Source organism: Phyllobates terribilis, unplaced genomic scaffold (assembly GCF_046119375.1).
Source record: "Phyllobates terribilis strain yellow unplaced genomic scaffold, ASM4611937v1 Scaffold_13__5_contigs__length_258822181, whole genome shotgun sequence".
Taxonomy (NCBI): Eukaryota; Metazoa; Chordata; class Amphibia; order Anura; family Dendrobatidae; genus Phyllobates; species Phyllobates terribilis.
The window spans coordinates 120333929-120358575 of record NW_027362773.1 but is presented as its reverse complement, the minus strand read 5'-3'; the positions used below and the strand labels follow the sequence as shown (position 1 = coordinate 120358575).

Below are 24647 nucleotides of genomic sequence, written 5' to 3'. Positions count from 1 at the left end.
TTTAAGGTACCTTAAGTACTATTAAACACATATTCAATCAGAATTAGATCCTGAAGTTTCCCCAGAAAAATTACACTTGCAGAGCAAAGAGCAAGAATTACACATCATTTTTGCATGTGTCAGGCAGATTGCATTATGACATTTGTGACATTCATAATTAGAAAGCCTTCTGATTCCGCTTTCCGTGGTGCAGGTGGTGCATCTCCTTCTTTTGGGAGGTGGTGCAGGTGGTGAATTTTCACTATCATCTTCTGGGCGGAATCTTTTGAGCTGAACTTGAAGGTGAGAGGGGATACCGATTGTTTCATACTTCTCCTGCGTAGCTCTCCAAGCACTAGTTCATGGGCCAATTTTTTCAGATAGAATCGTCTACGGAGTGGTTCAAGCTTGTTTTCAAGGTAAATGACTTGTGAATTTTTACCACCCAAATTCAACATAGCAAAAAATATGACCATTGGCCAGCGTTTGGTGTTTCTGCTGACGTTGAAAGTTGAGCACATCTGATCAGCTGTATCAACACCCCCTTTGGTTGCATTATAAAATGTAATTATCTCCGTTTTTTTGTGCCTCAGTCCCAGGATCGATGGCATCATCATCATGAAGTGTTGATAGAAGAAGTACAATTTTTTTTGCTTGTGGTACATAGGAACCAAAACCTTTCCATTATGGAATGCAAACATACTGCTGTACTGTTGTCTCCCTTTCACACTTACAAACTGTGTAGGCAATTCTTTTTTATTTTTTCTTACAGTTCCGACATATGAAAGCTTCTGCATTTTCAGATAATCAATCAGATCACAATTTGAAAACCAATTGTCAGCTGTTATATTGCGATCCGATCCAAATAAGGGCTCAGCCAGTCTTTTTACAACATTTCTGGGTTTGTTGCTGACACAGTAAGGACCTTCTGGTTGTTTTCCTGCATAAACTTCCAGGTTGTAAGTGTAGGTCTTACTGGCATCAACAAGGGCATACATTTTTATTCCATATTTGTTAGGCTTTGATGGAATATATTGACGAAAGGCACATTTACCACGAAAACCAGGGAGCATTTCGTCAATAGTGAGATTCTCCCCAGGGCAATAGCTTTTTTTTACAGTTTTCAACAAATTTTTGGAATATATCACAAATTGGAGCAAGTCGGTCATGTGTTTTACGTTCGGTTCAAGTAGTTCTGTCGTCAAACCGAAGGCAACGAATTAGAAGCTTGAATCTGTTTATGGACATAACAAGGCCAAATTTTTCAACTCCATCCCCATCTTTACTCCAAAGTTCCTCCAAACTTTGTCTATTTGCCCTATAAGCTCCTGCAAGGTATAATAATCCAAAAAAAGCATGCAGTTCTATTTCATCTGTGGCCTTGATGGTTCTGTTGCAGATGAACTTGTCCTTTATAATGTCTATATATTGGTTGGTATATGTGACAATAGAGTCCAGAATGTCATCTGTGAATAAACTATTCCAGCATTCAACTGCAGTTTTTGCATTACTTGCAGTTCCTATAACTGCAGGAAGGTGAGTAATAATGTTTTGAGGTTCCCTATGTTTTTTCTGGAGTGGCTTCTTGTTCCATTGTTTTTTTTTATCTTTTCCCATTTAATAAGATTCTACATCTTCATCCTCATCACTGTCACCATCTTGCTCTTTCAGAATCCACTTCACATACTTCCACCTCATCATGAGAATCAATCTCACTTTCCTCTCCTAAATCCTCATTCAGTGTGGGGTCTGCATCATCTAACAGCATGTTTGTTACTTCCTCAACATCAAGGTTTTTTGATAAATTGTACATTTTCCTCTCCATTTCAGCAGATAATCTGAAGCAAGAGAAGGAATGTGTTAGGGAACTACTGTATATGCCTGAGCAGCACACTTTCTTTTTTAATCTGCCTTATTTCTATGAAATATCCTCACACTTTGTGCTATACATTCATAAAACAAGCTAAATAAACAATTGTGATGAATAAAAACATAAAATACCAACCTTATTGAGTGTGACGTGTTCACATACAATGAGCCTGAGAGATTAGCGCAGTTATATCTGTCCTCCTGAAGCTCTGCAATCCAACAGTGGTATGAGGTTTCACAGAGCTGCTAGAGACAGGAGACTACCTGGAGGGAGGGGATTTCCTCACAATCTGGTGAGGAAGGAGAAATGAAAGTAAAAGAGATGTGCCAGTCAGGCCTATTGTATGTGACGGAGGGTTAAAAGGGTCACATTGTCTTTAAGAGATAATGAGAATGGTAAGGGGAGAGCTTGGTTTGTGAATAATGAATATCCTTTTCGTGCAGCATTGCATAGTAATGTAACTCACATGCAGAGAGTGAATCACTTTCTTTCCCTGGGTGGTGGTTGTAATAAACTGGTGATAATAAATGGTGAGTATTTATAGCACTATATTATGGATAGCCTCCTATACTTGTAACATATGCCTGGATTATATCTTTAATATAAGGTTTTCAGCAGTGGGCGAAGGTTAAGCCTCCTGACATTACAAATCTCAATTATTGTCGTAAACTATAGTTAGATCAGTGGGCTGCAAACTGTGGTTTGCCAGTGTATAACTACAGCCTTTATGACTTGCCATGTTTTATACTGGGGGGAGACTGGGCTGCAGACCACCGGGTTAGAGGAACCATTATTTATTTATTTATTTTTTGTTTTTATTTATGTCAGTAAATGATTTATTAGAGAGCTAGAACAGTTTACACATACTACTTCTTCCTTTGGAAACTAGACTTGCTACTTTACTTGCTTCTTGCTGATCATTTGGAAAATGTAATTATTTTTGGATTAAAATAATCAGATTTGTTTACTCTTTACAGCTTACTTATCTGGCAACTTAGAAATGACACCCTTTGTCGAAAAAGTGGGCGCTACTATTTAAATGCTGTAAAGTATAACTTCCCCTTTGGTGAACCTACACTTGTGTACTAATCAGCAAATCTATAATATATTCCTATAAATGGAATTACATCTTGTAAATATGGGAGCGTTATAATAGCCTCCCCTGTTTCTTTTTTATTTTATTGCTATGTTACGACCTTTATAAAGCCTGACAGTAGTGTAGATCCTGCTGGTGATATTTAGGGACCATGACATGCTCACAATTCCTTAGCAACTTCTCAATATGCCTTAAATGTGTGATAGGTAAGTGACCTTATATCTATTAGAAGAACCATGAAAAGCACAAAACACATAGCCATTATAGTTTGTGCTGATCAAAATAACGCATTTAAAGAGAACCTGCGATCAAGATTTTATACCCCAGACTGATGACATGCATATAAAGGTTATTTAATGCTGAGTACATTTTTTAACTTTCTTATAGAAATTTGTTTTGCAGTTTTAGAGAAATCCGTAGTTGAAATTGTATTCTTCTGGACTGCCAGTGCAGTGGGCAGGACAATGCACTTACAGCTCTCCTGTTTCTCTCCCTATTCCCCAACTGCTGCCCGACTCCTTTCTCTAGATCACTCATGTTTCAGTCATCTATCAATCAGAGACGGGAGGGTGGCAGCGATCAGGGAATAGGGAGAGAGGCAGGAAAGCTGTAAGTGCATTGTCCCGCCCACTGCACTTGCAGCTCATCAGCATACAATGTCAACTATGGATTTCTCTAAAACTGCAAAACTGATTTCTACAAGGAAGGTAAGGGTTTACTCAGCATTAAAGCACCTTTTATATACATACCAGCAGTCTGAGATATAAAATCCTGATCATAGGTTCTCTTTAAGTATATCGGTCCTTGAAAAACTCATACACTGCTGGCATCCTAGGTGCATCCTAGTGCTGTTTTTCATTGACTATTTGTTAGGGTACAGTCTAGACGGCCATATAAATCAGACCAACATCGGAGCGCATGGACTGGCCAGCGGCTCTCCCGACCTGAACATGACAGCTATTGGCATGTATTTCTATGCAGCTGTCACGCTCAGGTTGGGAGAGCCGCCGACCAGTCCGTGCACTGCATTCCGATCTCAGTCCGACTTATGTCCTTTGGGGAAGCAAGGAAATATTTATCCTTTTTATATTTATATATATATATATATATATATATATATATATATATATATATATATATATATATATATATATATATATATATATACTACAAACACCTGGAAAATTGACACTGACCAAACACTGATGAAAATCTACCTGTTTTTCGCGTACAAAAAAAGAACTTAACTGGCCTTAGGTCTGGTTTAGATGCCTGTTTTTTATGGGTGCACTTGCTGTCAGTGTGCAAAATGAATAGTACATGGACACCACACTGACCAATGTCAGTGAATGGGCTAGTCCAGATAGTTCATATAATATATTCTATGCACTGCTCAAAAAAATAAAGGGAACACTTAAACAACAGAATATAACTCCAAGTAAATCAAACTTCTGTGAAATCAAACTGTCCACTTAGGAAGCAACACTGATTGACAATCAATTTCACATGCTGTTGTGCAAATGGAATAGACAATAGATGGAAATTATTGGCAATTATCAAGACACCCTCAATAAAGGAGTGGTTCTGCAGGTGGGGACCACAGACCACATCTCAGCACCAATGCTTTCTGGCTGATGTTTTGGTCTCTTCTGAATGTTGGTTGTGCTTTCACACTCGTGGTAGCATGAGACGGACTCTACAGCCCACAGAAGCTGCTGTGGTAGTGCAGCTCATCCAGGATGGCACATCAATGTGAGCTGTGGCAAGAAGGTTTGCAGTGTCTGTCAGCGTAGTGTCCAGAGGCTGGAGGCTCTACCAAGAGACAGGCCAGTACACCAGGAGACGTGGAGGGCGCCGAAGGAGGGCAACAACCCAGCAGCAGGACCGCTACCTCCACCTTTGTGCAAGGAGGAGCACTGCCAGAGCCCTGCAAAATGACCTCCAGCAGGCCACAAATGTGCATGTGTCTGCACAAACGGTTAGAAACCGACTCCATGAGGGTGGTATGAGGGCCCGTCGTCCACAGATGGGGGTTGTGCTCACAGCCCAACACCGTGCAGGACGCTTTGCATTTGCCACAGAACACCAGGATTGGCAAAGTCGCCACTGGCGCCCTGTGCTCTTCACAGATGAAAGCAGCTTCACACTGGGCACATGTGACAGACGTGACAGAGTCTGGAGACTCCGTGGAGAGCGATCTGCTGCCTGCAACATCCTTCAGCATGACTGGTTTGGCAGTGGGTCAGTAATGGCGTGGGGTGGCATTTCTTTGGAGGGCCGCACAGCCCTCCATGTGCTCGCCAGAGGTAGCCTGACTGCCATTAGGTACGGAGATGAAATCCTCAGACCCCTTGTGAGACCATATGCTGGTGCGGTTGGCCCTGGGTTCCTCCTAATGCAGGACAATGCCAGACCTCATGTGGCTGGAATGTGTCAGCAGTTCCTGCAAGATGAAGGCATTGAAGCTATGGACTGGCCCGTCCGTTCCCCAGACCTGAATCCGATTGAGCACATCTGGGACATCATGTCTCGCTCCGTCCACCAACATCACGTTGCACCACAGACTGTCCAGGAGTTGGCGGATGCTTTAGTCCAGGTCTGGGAGGAGATCCCACAGGAGACCATCCGCAACCTCATCAGGAGCATGCCCAGGCGTTGTAGGGAGGTCATACAGGCACGTGGAGGCCACACACAATACTGAGCCTCATTTTGACATGTTTTAAGGACATTACATCAAAGTTGGATCAGCCTGTAGTGTGTTTTTCCACTTTAATTTTGGGGGTGACTCCAAATCCAGGCCTCCATTGGTTAATAAATTTGATTTCCATTAATGGTTTTTGTGTGATTTTGTTGTCAGCACATTCAACTTTGTACAGAACAAAGTATTCAATGAGAATATTTCATTCATTCAGATCTAGGATGTGTTATTTGAGTGTTCCCTTTATTTTTTGAGCAGTGTATTATAGTATTTATTTATTATAGTATTTTGCATAAGACTTGTACATTAATCTCAATGGGGTACGTGTAGGAAACAAATATTGAAGCAAGAATATTAATCGTTATCTTAGGAATATTCTGCTGTGCTATATGCACTTTGGCAAATCATCAAGATCCACTTCTGGCAGCTCCCTTGCAATTACCAACCAATGACGTCCCAGATATGCTCAATGGAGACAAGTCTGGAGACGATGCAGCCATGGTAGCATGTTAAGGCCGTGCAGGCTGCTCACAATAGCACCAGCAACAAGCAGCCTGGCTTATAAGCAATACTAATAAAAACAAGCTGCAATTGCGAGGATAAGCACGCAGAAAAATGGGCATACACCAGCCCCTGTAAGTGGGAAAATATAGTGATGGTGACTGTAGTGACAAGATAGGGATTTCTGGCTTCCCAGCTGCCGTATATGTCCTCATTTTTGCTTGTAGAAGAAGCAGTTTTAATAAAGAAATCCTCAGAATACTGTTTTGTCAAATATAGCATATAGATGAATTACTACTTTCTAAGCTGTAACAGATGACAATGGTTTGTGTGCTTCTGTTCATAAGTGAATCTACGTAGAGATATATAATCTCGCAAGGACTATCCCCACTGTGGAGCTGTAGCTGCGTGCTGTAAATGAATCCTAAGTCCCCACAACCCTCTTGCATACACCCACACAAAATGAAACACAGACTGAGAAATGCGTTAGTTTCCATGGTTATCCATAAAAAAAAAAAAGATGAATCTGGTACCAGGGAAGAAGAAAATAAAATGCCCAATTTGGCATAAAACAACTGATTGCTTTCAGAGAGAAGCCATCCCTACTTTAGGATTTTCAGTCATGTGGGAGGAGGGAGCTAAGAGGAGCATCTGTGCCTCTTGGTTTTACATTGATATAATCTGAATGTTTAATCTTGTCTGTGATCAGTATGGATTCATTGGATATGTTTAGCAAAGACTAGATGATGTCGTAGCTGATCAATCGGCATAAATCGCCATTGTAGTGCAACTTTACACTTGGTGCCATCTCATATAGCATGACGACAAGTCTTATTTTTCTGCAGCATTGCAAGTTTTTTATTTTTTTTATTTATTTTTTATTCTTGTAACATCTATCCGTTTCTCCAGCCACAGCTAGCGAGGCCGGACATACCATTGGTGCAGCCGCACAAGGGCCCAATAGGGCCACTTCCAGCTCCAAACCAGCAAACAGCTTCTGTCACGGACACGTTGTATTGTCCACCCCCGAAGCCAGCACATGGCGTAACAATTAATTCTGTATTTCTTAGTAGTCTATTTTGTATTAAACCCGATTGTTCATGGACCCATATAAATCTTCCGCCGTGAGCCCTGTGGCCATCTCACTAATGGAATAAACAAGTCGGGTCTGGCTTTTTATGTTGGTGAGAACCTTGTGGGAATGGATGAACTCCTTTATGCTGCAGCAGGCTTCTGTTATTAGAGCTTGTACATCTCTAACTTTATTATATAGTAGTAATATTTTGCTACAGGAAGGCTAAAGTGAAATTCTACCTTAGGGCTGGTCAGTGCTTTCATTTAGAATGGTATATCAGTAATTCTTTGCTCTTAAGTCTTATTTTGTGGCTATGGGAGTTCAAATAATTTTTTTTTTTAATAGCTTTTTTTTTTTCCCCCGCTACACCCAGAGAACTCTGCACTTAGCGGAATGAATACAGATTAATTTGATATTTAGTAACAAGCTATGGGTAGGTATACACCATTGAAAAATTCCTCACATGCCTTAGGTTCTTTTCACATGGGCACTTAGAAAAAGACTGCACTTGACAGGTCTGTTACATGACTGACAGTAATTTTGCCCAATAGATGCCATCATGAGTCAATAAGGTCTATCAGGTTCTGTCATGGTCTCTTTCATTTTACTGGAAAGAATGGCACAGATGTTGATTGTGTTAAAGGGGTGTCCATGCTTGCAGTTCAAGACTGCAGTCAATCGATGTAACTGCTGACTTGGAAATCTTCACTGTGCACAGTGTAAGGATCTTCCAGTGCCAGGAGCGGGTGACCGCAATTATGTGATTTGCATACATGCCGTCACGTGCCAACTAGACGAGCGCGGCCTTGCTCAATGCAAGTCTATTGAGTGAGGCCGGATACGTCTAGTCTGAATGTGTTCAGAAGTGTGCAAATCGCTGTTTGGGTTCACAAGTCTGTAGTCACAGTAACTGCAGACTTTTACCCCAAGCCTGGACAGCCCCTTTAAATACTATTATATTTAAAAAGTTATTTTAAAGTACCGCTCAAGCAGTTTTTTTTATTGCAGCATTGGAGTGGTGCAACTAATGTAAGGCCCCTGCACTTGGTCTCATACTTTATATCTGCAGTTTGTCAGTCGCCAGCACTTTTGAGTTTTGGTGATCTACAGAGACTGCGGGACTCTGTGTCCTATTCCCATCCGTTTTGAGAATCAGATTCGGCCATTCGGCATTGCAAGGGTATGTGCACACTGCATATTTAAAATGCCAGCATATGCTTTGAGTTTTCAAAGCAAAAAATACTTCAAGAAAACAGTCTTTTTCCTAAAGCATCTTCTTTGTCGTCTTTTATTTATTTTTTTTTAACTGTTTTTAGCTTCTAAGCGGAATTGCCTGAAAGAATGGTCAGGTCACTTGTTTGGCTTTTGAAGCCTGAAGAGGTTAAAAAAAAACTCAAAAACTCTGAACATGTGCATAGCAAGTTGTTTTTTTTTTTTTTTTTTACTTTGCAGTGCATGTGTTATTTTATTTCTCTATTTTTTTTAGCTTTTTTTAAAGCACTTAATCAGGCGGAATCTGCCCGAAAAAGACGTGTGTGTGCACACCCTAGGTTGTCCTCCTGTGGCAAATGCTGAAGTACTAAGAGTCATATTTGTTAGATTTTGACATGCTACATCCTTAGTTCCAGGAGGGATTTATAACTCTCTCCACTTAAAAAATAGCATGCAGGCATGACTGGTTTATTGGTGGTGGTGATAGCGAACTGAGCATTTGCCTGGCAGCTATTGCATTTGTATAGACAAGTATAGAGGAGAGTCAAACTTCAGTGGATTTGCCTGGACATTTAGTATCCTTGTACCAAACTTGCTGAAATCGTACACATTTAATTACCGTGGATTTCCAGAGTGATAGAGTTGAATGACAACCAGATTTTACATGCGAGAGCTTCTTTTTATGCCAAGAAGAACACTATCTGCCACTGGTTTTTAGTATAATGTGGCTATTTCTCCTCATGGAGGAGCCCAAAAGTCAGATTTCTGATGTTATTACCAAGACGGGAAACTGTATATTTGCAGATTGGAGGGAATACCATTGTTGGATTGTGACAGGAATCATAACTAGGATATTGCAGAGTACAGATTCTGCCCATTCTGTATAACTGGGCTACATGGAGGATATTTAATGGATGATGCTCTAGAAAGAATGTAGTATCTTCTGCTGACAGAGGTAACAAGAAATTCTGCACATCTTCTGCAGTCTTTTAATGATCTAATTGTTTTTTCAGATTGAGACAAAAATTGGCTTTTTCTCTATTATTTTTTTTCCTCCAGAAACAGCACATATCGAGCCCATGGGCTGTGGTTGGTATTGCAGTTTTGCTTTTTACACTCACTCAGCCTTTGGACGCACATGGCACTATTTGTGGAGCAAACAATATTTTTTTCCCCTATCTAAGGCTATGTCCACACTGAGTCTTTTTACTGAGTCTTTGGAGCAGAAACAGCAAAGAATCTGTCAGCAGGTTTTTGCTATGTAATCTGAAGACAGCAGGAGATAGAGGCTGAAATACCGAATTCCGGGATGTGTCACTTGTCAAAGTGCATACTGTTGTTTACTAACTGTGAAGGATTTATCACTAAGAGATTAACGTTGCAGGACTAGTCCGGCAACTAAGTAACTCACTGTCTATGTACACAGAGAGCCTGGGGTGGGCGGGGCTAGCTTTCTCAGCTCTGCTTCATTTTAAATCTAAAAGCTCTGTGTGAGAACTCCTGCTCCCAGTAATCTAAGTGATACATCGTTGGATTCAGCTTTTCTTTACCTACATCATGCTGCTCTCATATGAGATGGCAAAAATCTGCTGACAGATTCCCTTTAAGTCTTCGAGGAGCTTGGAGATTCATATCTGCTCAGCTTCTGCTCAAAAAACTCGGTATGCACATAGCCAAAGAGAAGCAAAGTAATATAGGAAAGGCTTGTATTTCTCTTAGGTTGCATCCAGAGAACCGTGTATCATGGTCCGTGATTCACAGACTGTCCGCAGGTCTCCCGACCTGGACTCGACAGCCCCATAGGGCATATATTATACTGTCAAATTTGTAGACCTGTGGCCAATCCATGCATCGTGGTCCGTATTTGGAATCCAGCATTATTGACATCACTGTTATAGCCATTAAATTAGCACTGAGAATAAAATGGCATAATGGATTTCTGTAGTTATGAAGGCAGTAAATGCACTGATCCTTAAAGGGGTTTTCCTGTGAAAGGAATGCGGCAGGCTACACTTATCTTCAGAACGGTGGTCCCCAATTCCCCGTTCCTCCTCACTGCGGTCAGGATTGATCGGCGTGCCTTGGCATTGGATGAACACTGACAATCCTTTCAGAGATGGCGGAGTACACTATTACCCTATTTCCATCAGTCCCTAATGATACACAATTGGTAAATGATCAATTGTAAAAATGTTCATTTTCAATTATCCACAGATGTAAACATATAGTCAATCACCTGATAAATATTTATTCTGGTGGGTTGGTGGGGACGACGACAAAACACTGTTTTCGGCAGCACATATGAGGATGAATGGGGTATTAAAATCCCCTTTGTTGTGCTTGATGTGGTCCCCAGTGATTACACATGTATCATCTCTCCTGCTAATAGGTGACAAATGTCTTTCCTAGGAAAACCCCTTTGAGGTTAAACAGTAAGAGCAGCGACAGACAAGTCCTCTAGGTCCGTAGTGGCTTTATAGCGCGTCTTCTGTAATGGGATTCTCTGCTACTTTATATTAGCCACAATGTTGTGAATCAACGAGCTTTAAGAGGCTTTAGAGGGGGAGATTTGCAGTTTATATCTTAAAAAGACCTTTAAAGGGATTTAGTGCTCCAAGAGACAAAGAAATCTGTTTTATAAGCTTATGTGCAGATTGCACATAAATGCAAAGCTTCAGTGAAATATTGCATTACTGGTACACAACATGTTTTCTAGGCCTGCATATAATCTATAGATATATATTATAGAAATACAGTGCCTCGAAAAAGTATTCATACCCTGTGAACGTTTTCACATTTTTTTTTTTCACGTCACACCTGCAAACTGTGTAAGTCTGTGTGACTGTAGACTTATGAATCCCCCCAGCGCAGGCACTGTGCACTGCAGGGATTCGCCGGTATGAGACCCGGTAACGGAGGGTGTGTATGTGTTATACATGCCCACTGGCCTTCCACGTCACTAGACGGGATGTGGCCTCGCTCCATACAAGTGTATGAAGTGAGGCTGCGCTGAATGGCCAGGGGTATGTATAACGTATGCATAGCCTCCGGTCCTGGGTCTCATACATGTGAATCCCCGCAGCACTGGGGGAATTCACAAGTCTACAGTCACACAGAATGACTGCAGACTTATCACTTTTGACTGGACAACCTCTTTAAAGAGGTTGTCCACTAAGATTGAGAATGCCCCCATCGATTTAAAAGGTTTAAATACGATTTTTTGTAAGTACCTTGTGTTTTTATACTTGCCTGTGAGTGGCGCTGTTGCTGACCGCTCACCAGGCATCACGTGATCCAGCTGCAGCCGGCTCTGACTTACTCTGACGTTAAGTTCTGGCTGCGGCCAGGAATGACGCGCTCCCCCGTGATTGATGGGCTGTGGGCGGGGATTCACTGCACGTAACAGCCCATCATCCACTGCGCGCTTACCCTCTCGTCTGCATTCATTGGGAAAATTGTGACATGCATTTTTGTTCAGCCCCCTGGAGGTTTGATGCCCCATCATGAAAACCAGGGAACACACCAGACAGGTCAGGGATAAAGTTGTAGAGAAGAATAAAGAATGGAATGAATTTTACAACTTGACTATTAATTCAGTTATTCATAAAAGAAAAGCTAAAATATGTAACTGTTATAAAGTAAATCCTGTATGTTGATGTGAGAAAAATAATAGTATAGTTTAAAGATACATTTCAAAACAAAGAATTGACTAGATGGATGTTGTGCTCCACCTGGAGCATGGGCACGTAATGTAAGCATGTGCCCAGTATTTACTATCTCTAACAGGTCATCAGCTGGCTCTTTTTTTTCCCTCTGTGCATCTCCTAATTTCTTTGGAAGTCTCCCCTCCTCCAGATCCTCCTCTACATTCTCTGCCCACGCACCACTCTACAGTAGAGTGACTGTATTGAGATCAACCTTGAATAACTTTTCTCCTCTCCACCCTCCTACCCGTCTCTGCTGCTTCATTCTTTGCAATTAGCTCTGTATCTATCTGGTTATAAGAGCTATGGAAACGCTTGCCCAGCCCCCTATCCGTCACATATCTTGCTCAGGCTTGTCTTTCATCCGGCTTTACCTGAGTCACTGATCACCCTTGAATTGTTGTGTTTCTTACCGGCTGATGGAAAATCTAATCTGAGGCATGAAAATAGATTTATTTTTATTCATGTTTTTTTTTCTTACAAAATTATGTAAGAAAAGTTATATTCTATATTTCAGCCCATTCTTTTGTTAATGACCGATAATAAAACCAAATTATTCTGCATGTAAATTAAACATTAGGAATATTTAGGGTATCTTCCCATAAGACCTTTCCACTGCCGATTTTCCGATGAGAAATCCACAGTGATAAATACCACTGCAGATGTGGGAAGAGATACGATTTTAAATTCACACCGTTGGTCAATTTATGTTGTGTATTTTCCTTGCAGAGTGTGAACGAGTTTTCTTTTAGGCTAAGTGCCCACGATGCAGAAATGCTGCATATTTTTTCCAGTTCTCACTGGCAGGAAAAACGCATGCGGATTTTACATGCGTTTTTGTCAACCGTTTTTTCATGCATTTCTGCATGCGGGTTATTAAGCGCTTTACCAAGCGATTTTAGCATCACTTGGAAAAATGCTTGACAACTTGTTCACACTATATAAATCCATGCAACCGGCATGTATTTATATAGTGTGACCAAGTAATAGATAAAAATGGTAAAAAATAAATATTATACTTACTTTTCGATGGCCCCCGGTATTTTCTCCGTTCCGTCTGGTCTGTTGTATGGGTCGTGGTGGTGTGAAAGGACCTGTGATGACGTCATTGAGTCATGTGACAAGTCACGCGACCGCCGACATCAGCGGTTGCTTGACCTGTCACATGACTCAATGACATCATGATAGGTCCTCACACCAGCACGACCCATACAACAGACCAGACGCATCGCTGAGGAGACCGGGGGCCATCAAAGGTGAGTATAATCTTTATTTTTTACTTTAAATTCTTTTTTTTTTACAGGTTCTATGGTACCCGGGTCTGGAGGAGAGTCTCCTCTTCTCCAGATCCGGGTACCATCCGCACATAGAATCGCATAATAGCCGTGTGTGCAAATGTGCTGACACGGATAATATGCGTTTCAATGCAAGTCAATGGCGGCGATTACGCTGCGTGTCCGCAAAATTAATGGACATGCTGCGTATTTTTCTGCAATGATAATCCGCAGCGGAAATTTCACAGTGCATGCGGATTATCTTTGGGGACCATGGGACACGTATTACCAAGCGTTTTTCAAGTGTTTTCGCTGCGGAAATTCTGCAGCAAAAGCGCTTGAAAAACGCATAGTGGGCACGCAGCCTTAGAGAATATTTTCGGCATATTTGCTTTTTAGCAGTGACTGGATCACAGGAAACATTAGACAGAAGAGATTTGTTGCCTTCTTTCGGAGAGTTTTCTAGGCCTGCTCTGTGCAGAGGTCACTGTACAGGCAGGGGGAGGATGTGAGCCAAAACAATTGCCCATTGTGAATGATGTGATTCTGTAGTCTCTATGTATGGTGTTGCCTTTCTTTGTAATCCTGTCTGTGATGATAACGAGACTATTGAAAAGTGAATGCCACAGAACTGAATATCAGGATTTTTTTTTTTTTAATGGATAAGAAATTAAAATAAAAATAGCACATAAAAACTTAATTTAATCAATAGGTCATTTTCTCATTACCCACTGCCTTTAACTGTATGAAGACTTGTCCTACATTTTTTGTTAGTTTTTCTTAATTACCTTGGGTAGAAAAATGGTTATGATTACTATAGTTTTCAACCAGATACTTAGAATGTATCGTACAAGGAGATCTCATGCCTATAATGCCTTTTGGCTACCTAGTTTTTGCATTTGAGGATTAGCTGTTGGTCGCTAGATATCTAGAAGAATCATCGTGATATCAGTTTTTTTTGTGTAATTGGGGCGGGGGAGGGGGGAGATTCAACATTTTGTGGGTATTATATTTTTTATTTTATTTGTTAAAGTGTTTGCCCCCGAATTATCTAGTGCATTTATCTGTTAGAATATGCAAAGTAAAACTATTTTTTTTTCTGCCAACATGAACTAAAAAACCCACAAAAACATTGCTATACACATTAACACCACTAGTGTTTTTGTGTCTTTCTCAGACCATCCTAAGACCTCATCCACATATCCGTTTTTCAAGTACAAGTGCTACCTATGTTTTTCACTGATAGAACTCATACCTGTGATCGTCTATGGGGCTGTTCCTGTGTCAGTGATTTTTTATTTTTTTTTGTGGACCGAGTGGTCCATGCAAAATCATCGTGGAGATATACATATCCGATATTGATCCCAGTGTCAGACTTTCATCGCAGAGTTTGATCTATGGGTCCGTGATAAAATATCGGACTGTACTCAAATGCTATCCATGTGCTGTCCGTTTTTCACTGGCTGATAGGAGAAACATTTTTGTTTCCTCATCTTTGAAAAAGCTGATTAAACTCTAACCAGAATATGACACTCTGATGAAACTTAGTCCGTTTTTACACATTCACGACCTTGGACATCTAGGTACGTCCAAGGTCGTGTCCCTGCCATTGATGCGGGCTCCGACACTGAGCTCGTATCTTTCCTTTCCCATGACAGCTGATTTGATCAGCTGTCATCTTCCTCTAACAGCCGCGGGTAGATATGAGATCCACCTGCCGCTGTTAACTAGTTAAATGCCACTATGAATCACTGACAGCGGCATTTAACATGCGTTGGCCGGAAGCACGTCACAGAACCCGCCCATCGACGCCCCTGTCAAGTGATCGCTGTGTGCCAATGGGTTGTCATGACACTTGGGGATCTGCAGAAGACCCCATTGCCAGTCATTGTGAATCTCCTATGAATGCCGGCCCATAGCCGGCGTTCATAGGAGTTTGTGATTTCTGCTGTAGTGTTGAAGCCTTGCTATGCGCAGCACAGGCGATCAGATGGTCGCAGCTTCCAGTCTCCTAAGGAGACTATTGAAGCAAGTAAAAGGTAAAAGAAAAAAAGTTCTAAAAAATATTTAAAATAAATCACAAAAGTTCAAATCATCCCCCTTTTGCCCCATTCAAAATAAAACCATAAAATACACACATTTGGTATCGCGGTGTTCAGAAATGCCCAATCTATCAAAATATGAAGTAAATTAATGAGATTGGTAAATAGAGTAACGAGAAAAAAAATCAAAACGACAGCCCCAGACCCCGAAAAATGGAGATGCTACGGGCCTTGGAAAACGGCGACCTAAGCGAATTTTTTTTTTTCTTTCTTACAAACTTTGGCCTTTTTTTGTGACCAGTTAAATTAAAAAGAACTTTATTCTTATGACAAGAATCATATTGTCAGGTTAGTTTTGGCATTTAGTGAACAGGGTAAATAAACCCCAAAAACAATTGTGGAATTGCACTTTTTTTTTTTTTTTTGTGCAATTTCACCACACTTGGATTTTTTTCCCTGTTTTTCAGTACGGTGTGGTAAAGTCACTGGTGTTCTTCAAAAGTACAACTCCTCCTGCATAAAAACACGCCCTCAAAAAAAATAAAGTTCTAGCTCTGGTAAAAAGGGGAGCAAAAAACTAAAGTGCAAAAATGGATAATCGGAAAGTGGTGAAGGGGTTAAATTGCTTTTGGGTTATTACCAACAAGTCTTCTGTGGACTATGATCAATACTCCTTTTTGTATTTCAGTTCAGTTATCATTTTTTTTATGTACATACACTTTTTTACAGGTATCTGTATCATGTGTTGCAAAGTGACTAAAACATTTTTCTTTTAAACTTTTGCAGCCTGCGTTGGGTCACGGCGACTCAAAGACAAGTAGTGGGGGCGGCAATAGCAAACCCAATATGCTGAGATGTCGCACCTCCATTCCAACCTCTGCAGATGAGCAGCCGCATATTGGGAACTATCGTCTTCTGAAAACCATTGGCAAGGGCAATTTTGCCAAGGTCAAGCTAGCTCGGCATGTGTTAACTGGAAAAGAGGTAAGAATGATTTTCTTCTTATTTTGTAGGATCTCAAAAGGTGTATATGTTTATTTACAAGTGCGTCTCACAAAATTAGAATATCATCAAAAAGTTAATTTATTTCAGTTCTTCAATACAAAAAGTGAAACTCATATATTATACAGAGTCATTACAAACCGTGATCTATTTCAAGTGTTTATTTCGGTTAATGTTGATGATTATGGCTTACAGCCATTGAAAACACGAAAGTCATTATCTCAGTAATATCTCAGTAAATTAGAATAATTAACAAAAAAAACACCTGCAAAGGCTTCCGATGTGTTTAAAAAGGTCCCTTAGTCTGTTTCGGTAGGCTCCACAATCCTGGGGAAAACTGCTGACTTGACAGATGTCCAGAAGGCAGTCATTGACACACTCCACAAGGAGGGTAAGCCTCAAAATGTCTTTTCTAAAGAAGCTGGCTGTTCAGAGTGTTGTGCCCAAGCATATTAATGGAAAATTGAGTGGAAGGAAAAAGTGTGGTAGAAAAAGGTGCACAAGCAACTGGGATAACCACAGCCTTGAAAGGATTGTTAAGAAAAGGCCATTCAAAAATTTGGGGGAGATTCACAAGGAGTGGACTGCTGCTGGAGTCATTGCTTCAAGAGCCACCACACACAGACGTATCCAGGACATGGGATACAAGTGTCGCACTCCTTGTGTCAAGCCCCTCATGACCAATAGACAACCCCAGAAGCGTCTTACCTGGGCCAAGGAGAAAAAGACCTGGACTGTTGCTCAGTGGTCCAAGGTGTTGTTTTCAGATGAAAGTAAATTTTGCATTTCATTAGGAAATGAAGGTCTCAGAGTCTGGAGGAAGAGTGGAGAGGCCACAATCCAAGCAGCTTGAGGTCTAGTGTGAAGTTTCCACAATCAGTGATGGTTTGGGGGGCCATGTCATCTGCTGGTGTAGGTCCACTGTGTTTTATCAAGACCAAAGTCAGCGCAGCCGTCTAGCAGGAGATTTTAGAGCACTTCATGCTTCCTGCTGCCGACAAGCTTTTTGGAGATGGAAATTTCATTCTCCAGCAGGACTTGGCCCCTGTCCACACTGCCAAAAGTACCAATACCTGGTTTAAAAACTAAAGCATCACTGTACTTGATTGGCCAGCAAACTCGTCTGACCTTAACCCCATAGAGAATCTATTCTAGAGAATCTATGGGGTATTGTCAAGAGGAAGATGAGAGACACCAGACCCAACAATGCAGACGAGCTGAAGGCAGCTATCAAAGCAACCTGGGCTTCCATAACACCTCAGCAGTGCCACAGGCTGATCGCCTCCATGCCACATTGCCGCATTGATGCAGTAATTGATGCAAAAGGAGCCCCGACCAAGTATTGAGGGCATTTACTGAACAGACCTTTCAGTAGGACATTTCAGATTTTAAAATCATTTTTCAAGCTGTTGTTATAAAGTATTCTAATTTACTGAGATAATGACTTTTGTGTTTTCATTGGCTGTAATCCATAATCATCAACATTAACAGAAATAAACACTTGAAATAGTTTACTCTGTTTGTAATGACTCTATATAATGGGAGTTTCACTTTTTGTATTGAAGAACTGAAATAAATTAACTTTTTGATGATATTCTAATTTAGTGAGAAGCACTTGTATATTCATTTTTTTTTTTTTTTGGTCTTTTTAACTTTTGTTTTTCATTAGATTTTTAAAGGGATCCTTAGTGCTGATACATTCTGCCCGTGGATCAGGCTACATGTATCAGACACTGGCTGCCTGATCTTAGCCAGTTATGTATTACTCCGAAACACTGCGACTTTTCAGAGAAAAACGTACTTTAAAAGCCGCCAGGGACTAAGTCATGCTGGAGACTAGTCAGACAGGCTTATTCCTCTGAGAGACTGGTCTCGCTCTATCCGCATGTGCAGGCAGAGACCTGCCACTCCATTGGAACAAGTGGGAAGAAGCCACCGGGGACCCACATGTGCGGCTCGGTCCCTGGTGACTTTTAAAGTATGTTTATAATGGATCCGCCTTAGTTATTATAGATCCTGGAAACCAAGAATAAATTACACAGTATGTTTCTTGTTTGCTGTTAGTACATTTCCTGCCAATGTGCCCATAAACTCTAGTGGGCAACCATTTTAAATCGGGTAGCTCTTTGCCATGAGACATAAAGAAATTGTTTTTGGCAATCTTTCAGACATGTTCAACTGTAGAGGCAAGTAGTTGCATATAGTCTTGAGACAAACTAAGTATATCTGCTATGGTTTTACCGATCAGCACATAATGATAAAAAAAAACAAACAACAGGCCCATTGAAGATCTTAAAATTAGGTAAATAATACCTCAAGTGAATAACAATAGATGACAAATGTCATTATTTGACAAGACCTATGTAAAAATGCAGAAACTGTGTGAAAAATTAAAGAGGGTAAGCCTTTTTTTCCTGTGTAAACCCCATTGTCTATCCGGGTATCATTGGCTGTCAGTCCTAGTCCATTCCTTTCTTTTGTGGACATCCCAAGTCCTGACTGTTCAGTCCTTATTCGTGGTCTTGGGCTGCGTTTTACATGCAGATCAATATGAAAACCTTCAGTATTTTCCATAGAAGCATGAAGAGCGCTGGGTCATAAATAATGCTGCGGTCAAATGATCGTATTGCATGATTGCTAAACTCTGACAACACTAATTATTGTTATGTTTGTCGCCTTAAAGTGTTTTTTCGGTAAATAGAAGTTATGACATCTGTACAGGATAGATTATAACCTCTTCCTACTGGAATAGCCCAATAAAATTGTCTACAGGTCAATTTTATCAATGTGTAAATGTCTTAATTTTGTGTTTTTGCTTTTTAGGTTGCTGTAAAAATTATAGACAAGACACAACTCAATTCTTCTAGTTTGCAAAAGGTATGTAGGTGAAGGGGGTTGCTGTTATACTTATTTTTTTATTTATTTTTTTGGCGGTGGGATTACATCAAAACAACCCTTGAAGACTGCAGGGAGGATATTTGGCGTTCTTCTCTAGCGACTGCAGCAATGCTAGTAAATTTGTAGTGTTAGAAAATTTTGCTTGGAGCGGCGTTCACATATCGTTCCACCGTTATTGGCAGTTTTTATAGCAGTTTTATTATTGATCGTTTCCTGCATTCACACTGGTCAATTACGGCGCTGATTGCTTTAAAACCAGCAAAAAACTTTTGTAATGGAGCAGCACGAACAGCCGTAAAACATATTTCTAGCTACTCATTCATAAGGCTCTCTTTCTAGGATGTTGATCATACTAGTATAGCAAAGATTTGACCTTTTCTTTCTCTTTTTCTTTCTTATTTTTTGCACGGATAGCTAAAGATGCATCAGTTTTATTAAGAGATATACTTTTTTGCCAGTGAGCTTTTTAATAAAATTTGCGAAACGGACACCTGACTGAATGGATTGATTGATTGATTTTCGCCTTTTGGTCACCTCGCCTCTCAAAAAGATTGAATAAAGGCAAACAGAAAGGTGGCAATAAAAAAATTGCAGTTCACCCAGTGACAAGTATTTATTACACCTTCCAAATTATTTTTTCAGTACATTACAGTTAGATCATACTTACTTCATAAAACGGAGTCAATAGAAAAATACAATTATGACTTTTGGAAGCCAGGAATGAAATGAAAAATGTTCATGGAGGGAAGAGACTAGGAATGAATTCACACACGGCAGTTATGTTGCAAATATTCCTGTGATGGTTTATTAGGAGTAAATGCCAGCAAGGGACCACTTCAAGTTGCCAATGCAACCGTAGGGGAATGCATAATGACGAATAGTCTCCCCTGAGAATAACAGCCGTCCTCCCATAGGAAGATGGAGCAGAAGTTCAGTCTGACCTGGAATTCTCCTTGTGAGCAGACTCTCCTCTTCTCAGTGCTGACATCCCCGGCATCCGCCTGCCGGCTTCATAGAGGAGACCGTGTGCATGTCTTATACAAGGTGACAACGCGGTGTCCGGAGGTGGTTTTTGGAAACTGCAGCCTGAAATTATGTTGACATTATACCTTTATGCTGTTTTTTTGCAATTTTCAAAGACCTATAATGTCATGGCTGAATATAGCTACTCAACCACTGAGTGGCCCTCCATCTGTAAGATTGCATTAAAACTGGTATAATCCATAAGCCAGCTCAGCAGCGTACACATTACAAAACCATGGAGAATGTGGATGCAATATTTAACATGGTGTGAGCGGTTTACCTGATCATTTAAAGGTCATGGAGTGAAATCTTAGGGCTGGGGATCCCTAGTGTAGGACCAGGGGTCTGTCCCACTACAGCATTCACAGCAGAAATGCATTTTTGGTCCTAGACTAGGGTCACCATTGCTGAAAATTACCTTCATTTTCTCCACCTCTATAATGCCGGATGTTACCTAAAATGTCGCTTTATTAACAATTGTATTTAGTCTTCGTTCTCAAATCTGGGTCTGGATGTATACTCTTGAGAATAACAGATCACTTAGGTGAAACCTGGCCCCTTCTTAAGTGCTCTTCTACACTTCAGCAATCTTGGGTACATTTTTTGACTCTGGGTTCAGGCAGCCTAAAAGATACGCCTCTTAATCAATGTGTAGCATCTTAAGCCAATGGACTTTTGATTGGCTAGTCCTGATGAGGTCCCATTTTGTCTCTTAGGACTTGATTCCTTAAGACTAGCGTGGTGTACGTCAGTCTTAATTACGGAATAAGATGCTCCTAATTCATTAAGAGGTTCACGCCACTTAATGATTTAAGCGCATCTTATCAGTGTCGCATGCCTCCATGTGCCTCCCCAGAAATGTTACTCCAGCCAGGGACTGGAGTAACATTTCTGGCATAAATTATGCAACAACATTTGATTAATTCATCAGTCGGGCTTTGCCTCGCCCTGTCCTGTCCCAACTCTGCCTACCTTGGTGGAGCTGGCAGAAATTAACATGAAAACACTAAAAAAAAAAAAAAATCACTTTTTTTTTTTTTTTGCGCAACTTCATGTTGTGCAAAAAAAATTGCAACATTTGAAAGCATTTCATGTCTGTATTCTGGAGAAAACACATTCAGGTATACAGTCATGAAATACCTTCAAATGTTGCAATTTTTTTTTATTTTAGCACAACATGAAGTTATGTGAAAATATTTTTGTATCTGGCCCCTGGTCTTTTGTTCTTAATTTTGGTTGGATACTTTTTCAGTTTTGTGACTCTGCAATGTGCAAATTTACGCAATGTAATAAATCTGCCTCTTTATTGGTTATGCTGCTTCATATATCAGCACGTTGCACATATAGTAGGGGCTGTGCCGGATTTTGCGTCTTTTGTCCCATTCAAGTAAAATGCTCGACTCCGCCATTGCTAAACATACATCTTCTGTTGTATGGAACAGCGTAATTAATTAGGGAGTCACTTAGCTTCATAAAGTTGATCCAGGGTGACCTCAAGAGTCTAAACTGATAGGACATCAATCTGGAGAACCCCTTTAACTGTTCATACATGATCATCAATGGTCTAAATTAATTCTGATGAATGATCTCTGTGACTGATTTTACTTAGCTGCTTATCTTCTTTTTTTTTTTCAACAGCTCTTCAGAGAAGTGCGAATAATGAAGGTTCTGAATCATCCAAACATAGGTACAAGGGTTTTTACATTGTTGTTGTTGCTTAATCTGAATACCATGTAATCTGAGTTGCTATTAGAAAAAATATATATGTGGTGGTTTCATTGCAGCAAAAGTGATTGTATAAATCATCCAGTGGCCCATAAAAAAGATACACCTATGGGATTTATTATTATCTGGCTCCTGACATTATCAATTATTCTTTTTTATTGGAGCTATGTATCTGGCAGCTTTGTCAGGTTCGCTGAATGATAAAACAATGGGATGAGATCAGCTACATGCGGCAATAGACAGTACTATAATTTAGCAAGTCAGTTTTATTTTTCTGTTCTAAAGACATAACACGCCTGACAAGTTTAGTTTTGTGTAGGAAAACTTTTTTTTTTTTTTTTTACATATGGGAATGTGTGAATTTCCCTTTGCTTAGAGAAATCTTTTATTTGCTTGGTGTTAACCCTTTCTTCTTTTTGCTTTTATTTCAGTAAAATTATTTGAAGTTATAGAGACAGAGAAGACGTTGTACCTTGTAATGGAATATGCCAGCGGAGGTTTGTTTTTCATTTGTCTTATATAATTCCTATCAATGGTGTGGGAAATACCTTCTGTAATCAACATACCCTATAAAACTAGGATCGTTATGCTGTCCCTGATGAAGGGGCTAATGTCTTTTTGTCATTACCCCAATAATTTACATGCCTTGTATCACGGCACTTCTCATTCATAGGGCGCAGTCAAGATGGCCATATAAATTGAACTGCAATGCATGGACTGGCCGGCGGCTCTCTTGACCGACAGCTTCATATATTTCTATGCAGCTATCACGCTCTGGTCAAGAGAGCTGCCGGGCAGTCCGTGCACTGCGGTCCAATCTCTGTCCGATTTTATACGCCTATCTGTACTGTGCCATAGATCTAAAATATTATGTAATCCCCCTGAACATCGCTGCGTCTGCATTTGGGTGGTTGCAGGAAACCTGTAACATTTATTGATGACGTTACAGGAATTCCTTTTGTCCCGAAGGGTCTAGAGGGCATGATGAGAAAACATGATCTATGTATCCTTCTCCTTTATATGTTCCTTTGCACAGATCTGAAATAACCAAAATCTGTTTTTGACTATTATATCACAAAAAGTAATTCTTTGCTTTTTTTTTTTTTTTATTACTGCCAGGATAATTTTTACAAATCACTTGACTTATGAAAAAATATCATATTTAAAATCATATATTTAAATACCCATACATTTCCTTAAAGTAGTGCCCTGTCACGTTTTAAAAAGTCGACTTCATGCAGTTTTACATCGATATATAACTTTTTTTAATGCACAATACTTTATGTATGTATGTATGTATGTGCCTAAAAATTTTATCCAAGAAACTGAAGCACAGAACACCTCCAAACAATAAAAGTTGGGGATATTCTGAGTTCATGCATGTCTAACACTACCAAAGACGACCGCCAATCGTCCACATGCAAGTCGATTGGTGGTCGTTTATTAGACTGTTTAAACACACCGACCATACTTCCGTGGACATGGAAGGTTCGTTATTACAATCATTCTGTGCTTGGAGAGTAGTATTATTCTCGGCAGCACATTTTCTTTTACAAACGACGATGTGCTGCCGAGAACGAGGAATAAGCTTAAAAATAATTTTACCCTACGAACAAGTGTTTTGCTTTGGGTAAATGGCCATTTGATACGACTGAGATCTGTCACATCTGTAGGAAAGTGACCCGACGTTCCAGTCCCAATGATTGTGGCAGGTGTACGCAGATGACTGAACGAAGGTTTTAATTTTGGAAAATTGCAATAGATGGGGATCTCGAGAATATCCTTTGGTGTAATTTGCGAACTCAGACTCCTTTCATCACCTATCAGATATCTTTGTTAGATGCAACTTATTTTAAGTAAGCTAGAACTAATCTTCATATATTCATCAGAACTAAATAGACAAGAAATTACCATGATTCAGATGCTCAGAGCCAACAATTGTCCTGATTGGGTGCAGGAGGCGATTAAAGTAGAAAGAAAAATGTGGTTTTAACTCAAAATAAAAAAAACAACAACCCATACCTAACCACCAGTACACATCCCATATGAGACACGTTTATTTATTTTAATCTATTTTATTCTCTTATATAGCGCCATTAATTCCACATCGCTTTACATACATCATTATCACTGTCCCCATTGGAGCTCACAATCTAAATTCACTATCTTTGGAGTGTGGGAGGAAACCAGAGAAACTGTAGGAAACACACACAAACACTGGTAGAACATTGAAATACTTTGTAGTTATTTATTTTTATTAGCTAGACATGCATTAATATGCTTATTTCATGAAGAATATCCCAAACATACAAGTAAGATACCTGGTCATCAATTTGTCCATGTTCTACCCCAACCTTATTAGCTTTTTGTTTTGGCCTTCAATAAATGGTTTATTATCACTCTTGTTCAGTGGCTACATTTAGGCTACGTTTCCACAATGAGTATTTGGTGAGTTTTTGATGTTACAAATTTTGTGAACCAATTAGAAAAAACTAGGTTACTTGCGTTTTTGAGTGTGTTGGGGGTTTTTTTCTTTCCTTTTATGGCG

The 24647-nt window shown here is 40.1% G+C and overlaps 1 protein-coding gene across 9 annotated transcripts in view; it reads left to right on the top strand.

Moving 5' to 3' along the window:
• MARK2 (microtubule affinity regulating kinase 2) overlaps positions 1-24647 on the top strand; it is a 143916-nt gene that overhangs the window by 76238 nt on the left and 43031 nt on the right. For all 9 annotated transcript variants that reach the window (XM_073658545.1, XM_073658552.1, XM_073658551.1 and 6 more), the window contains exons 2-5: positions 16238-16435; positions 19277-19330; positions 22013-22061; positions 22531-22596. In XM_073658545.1, coding sequence (XP_073514646.1) covers positions 16238-16435; positions 19277-19330; positions 22013-22061; positions 22531-22596 — 367 coding nt within the window. The remainder of the gene's footprint in view (positions 1-16237; positions 16436-19276; positions 19331-22012; positions 22062-22530; positions 22597-24647) is intronic.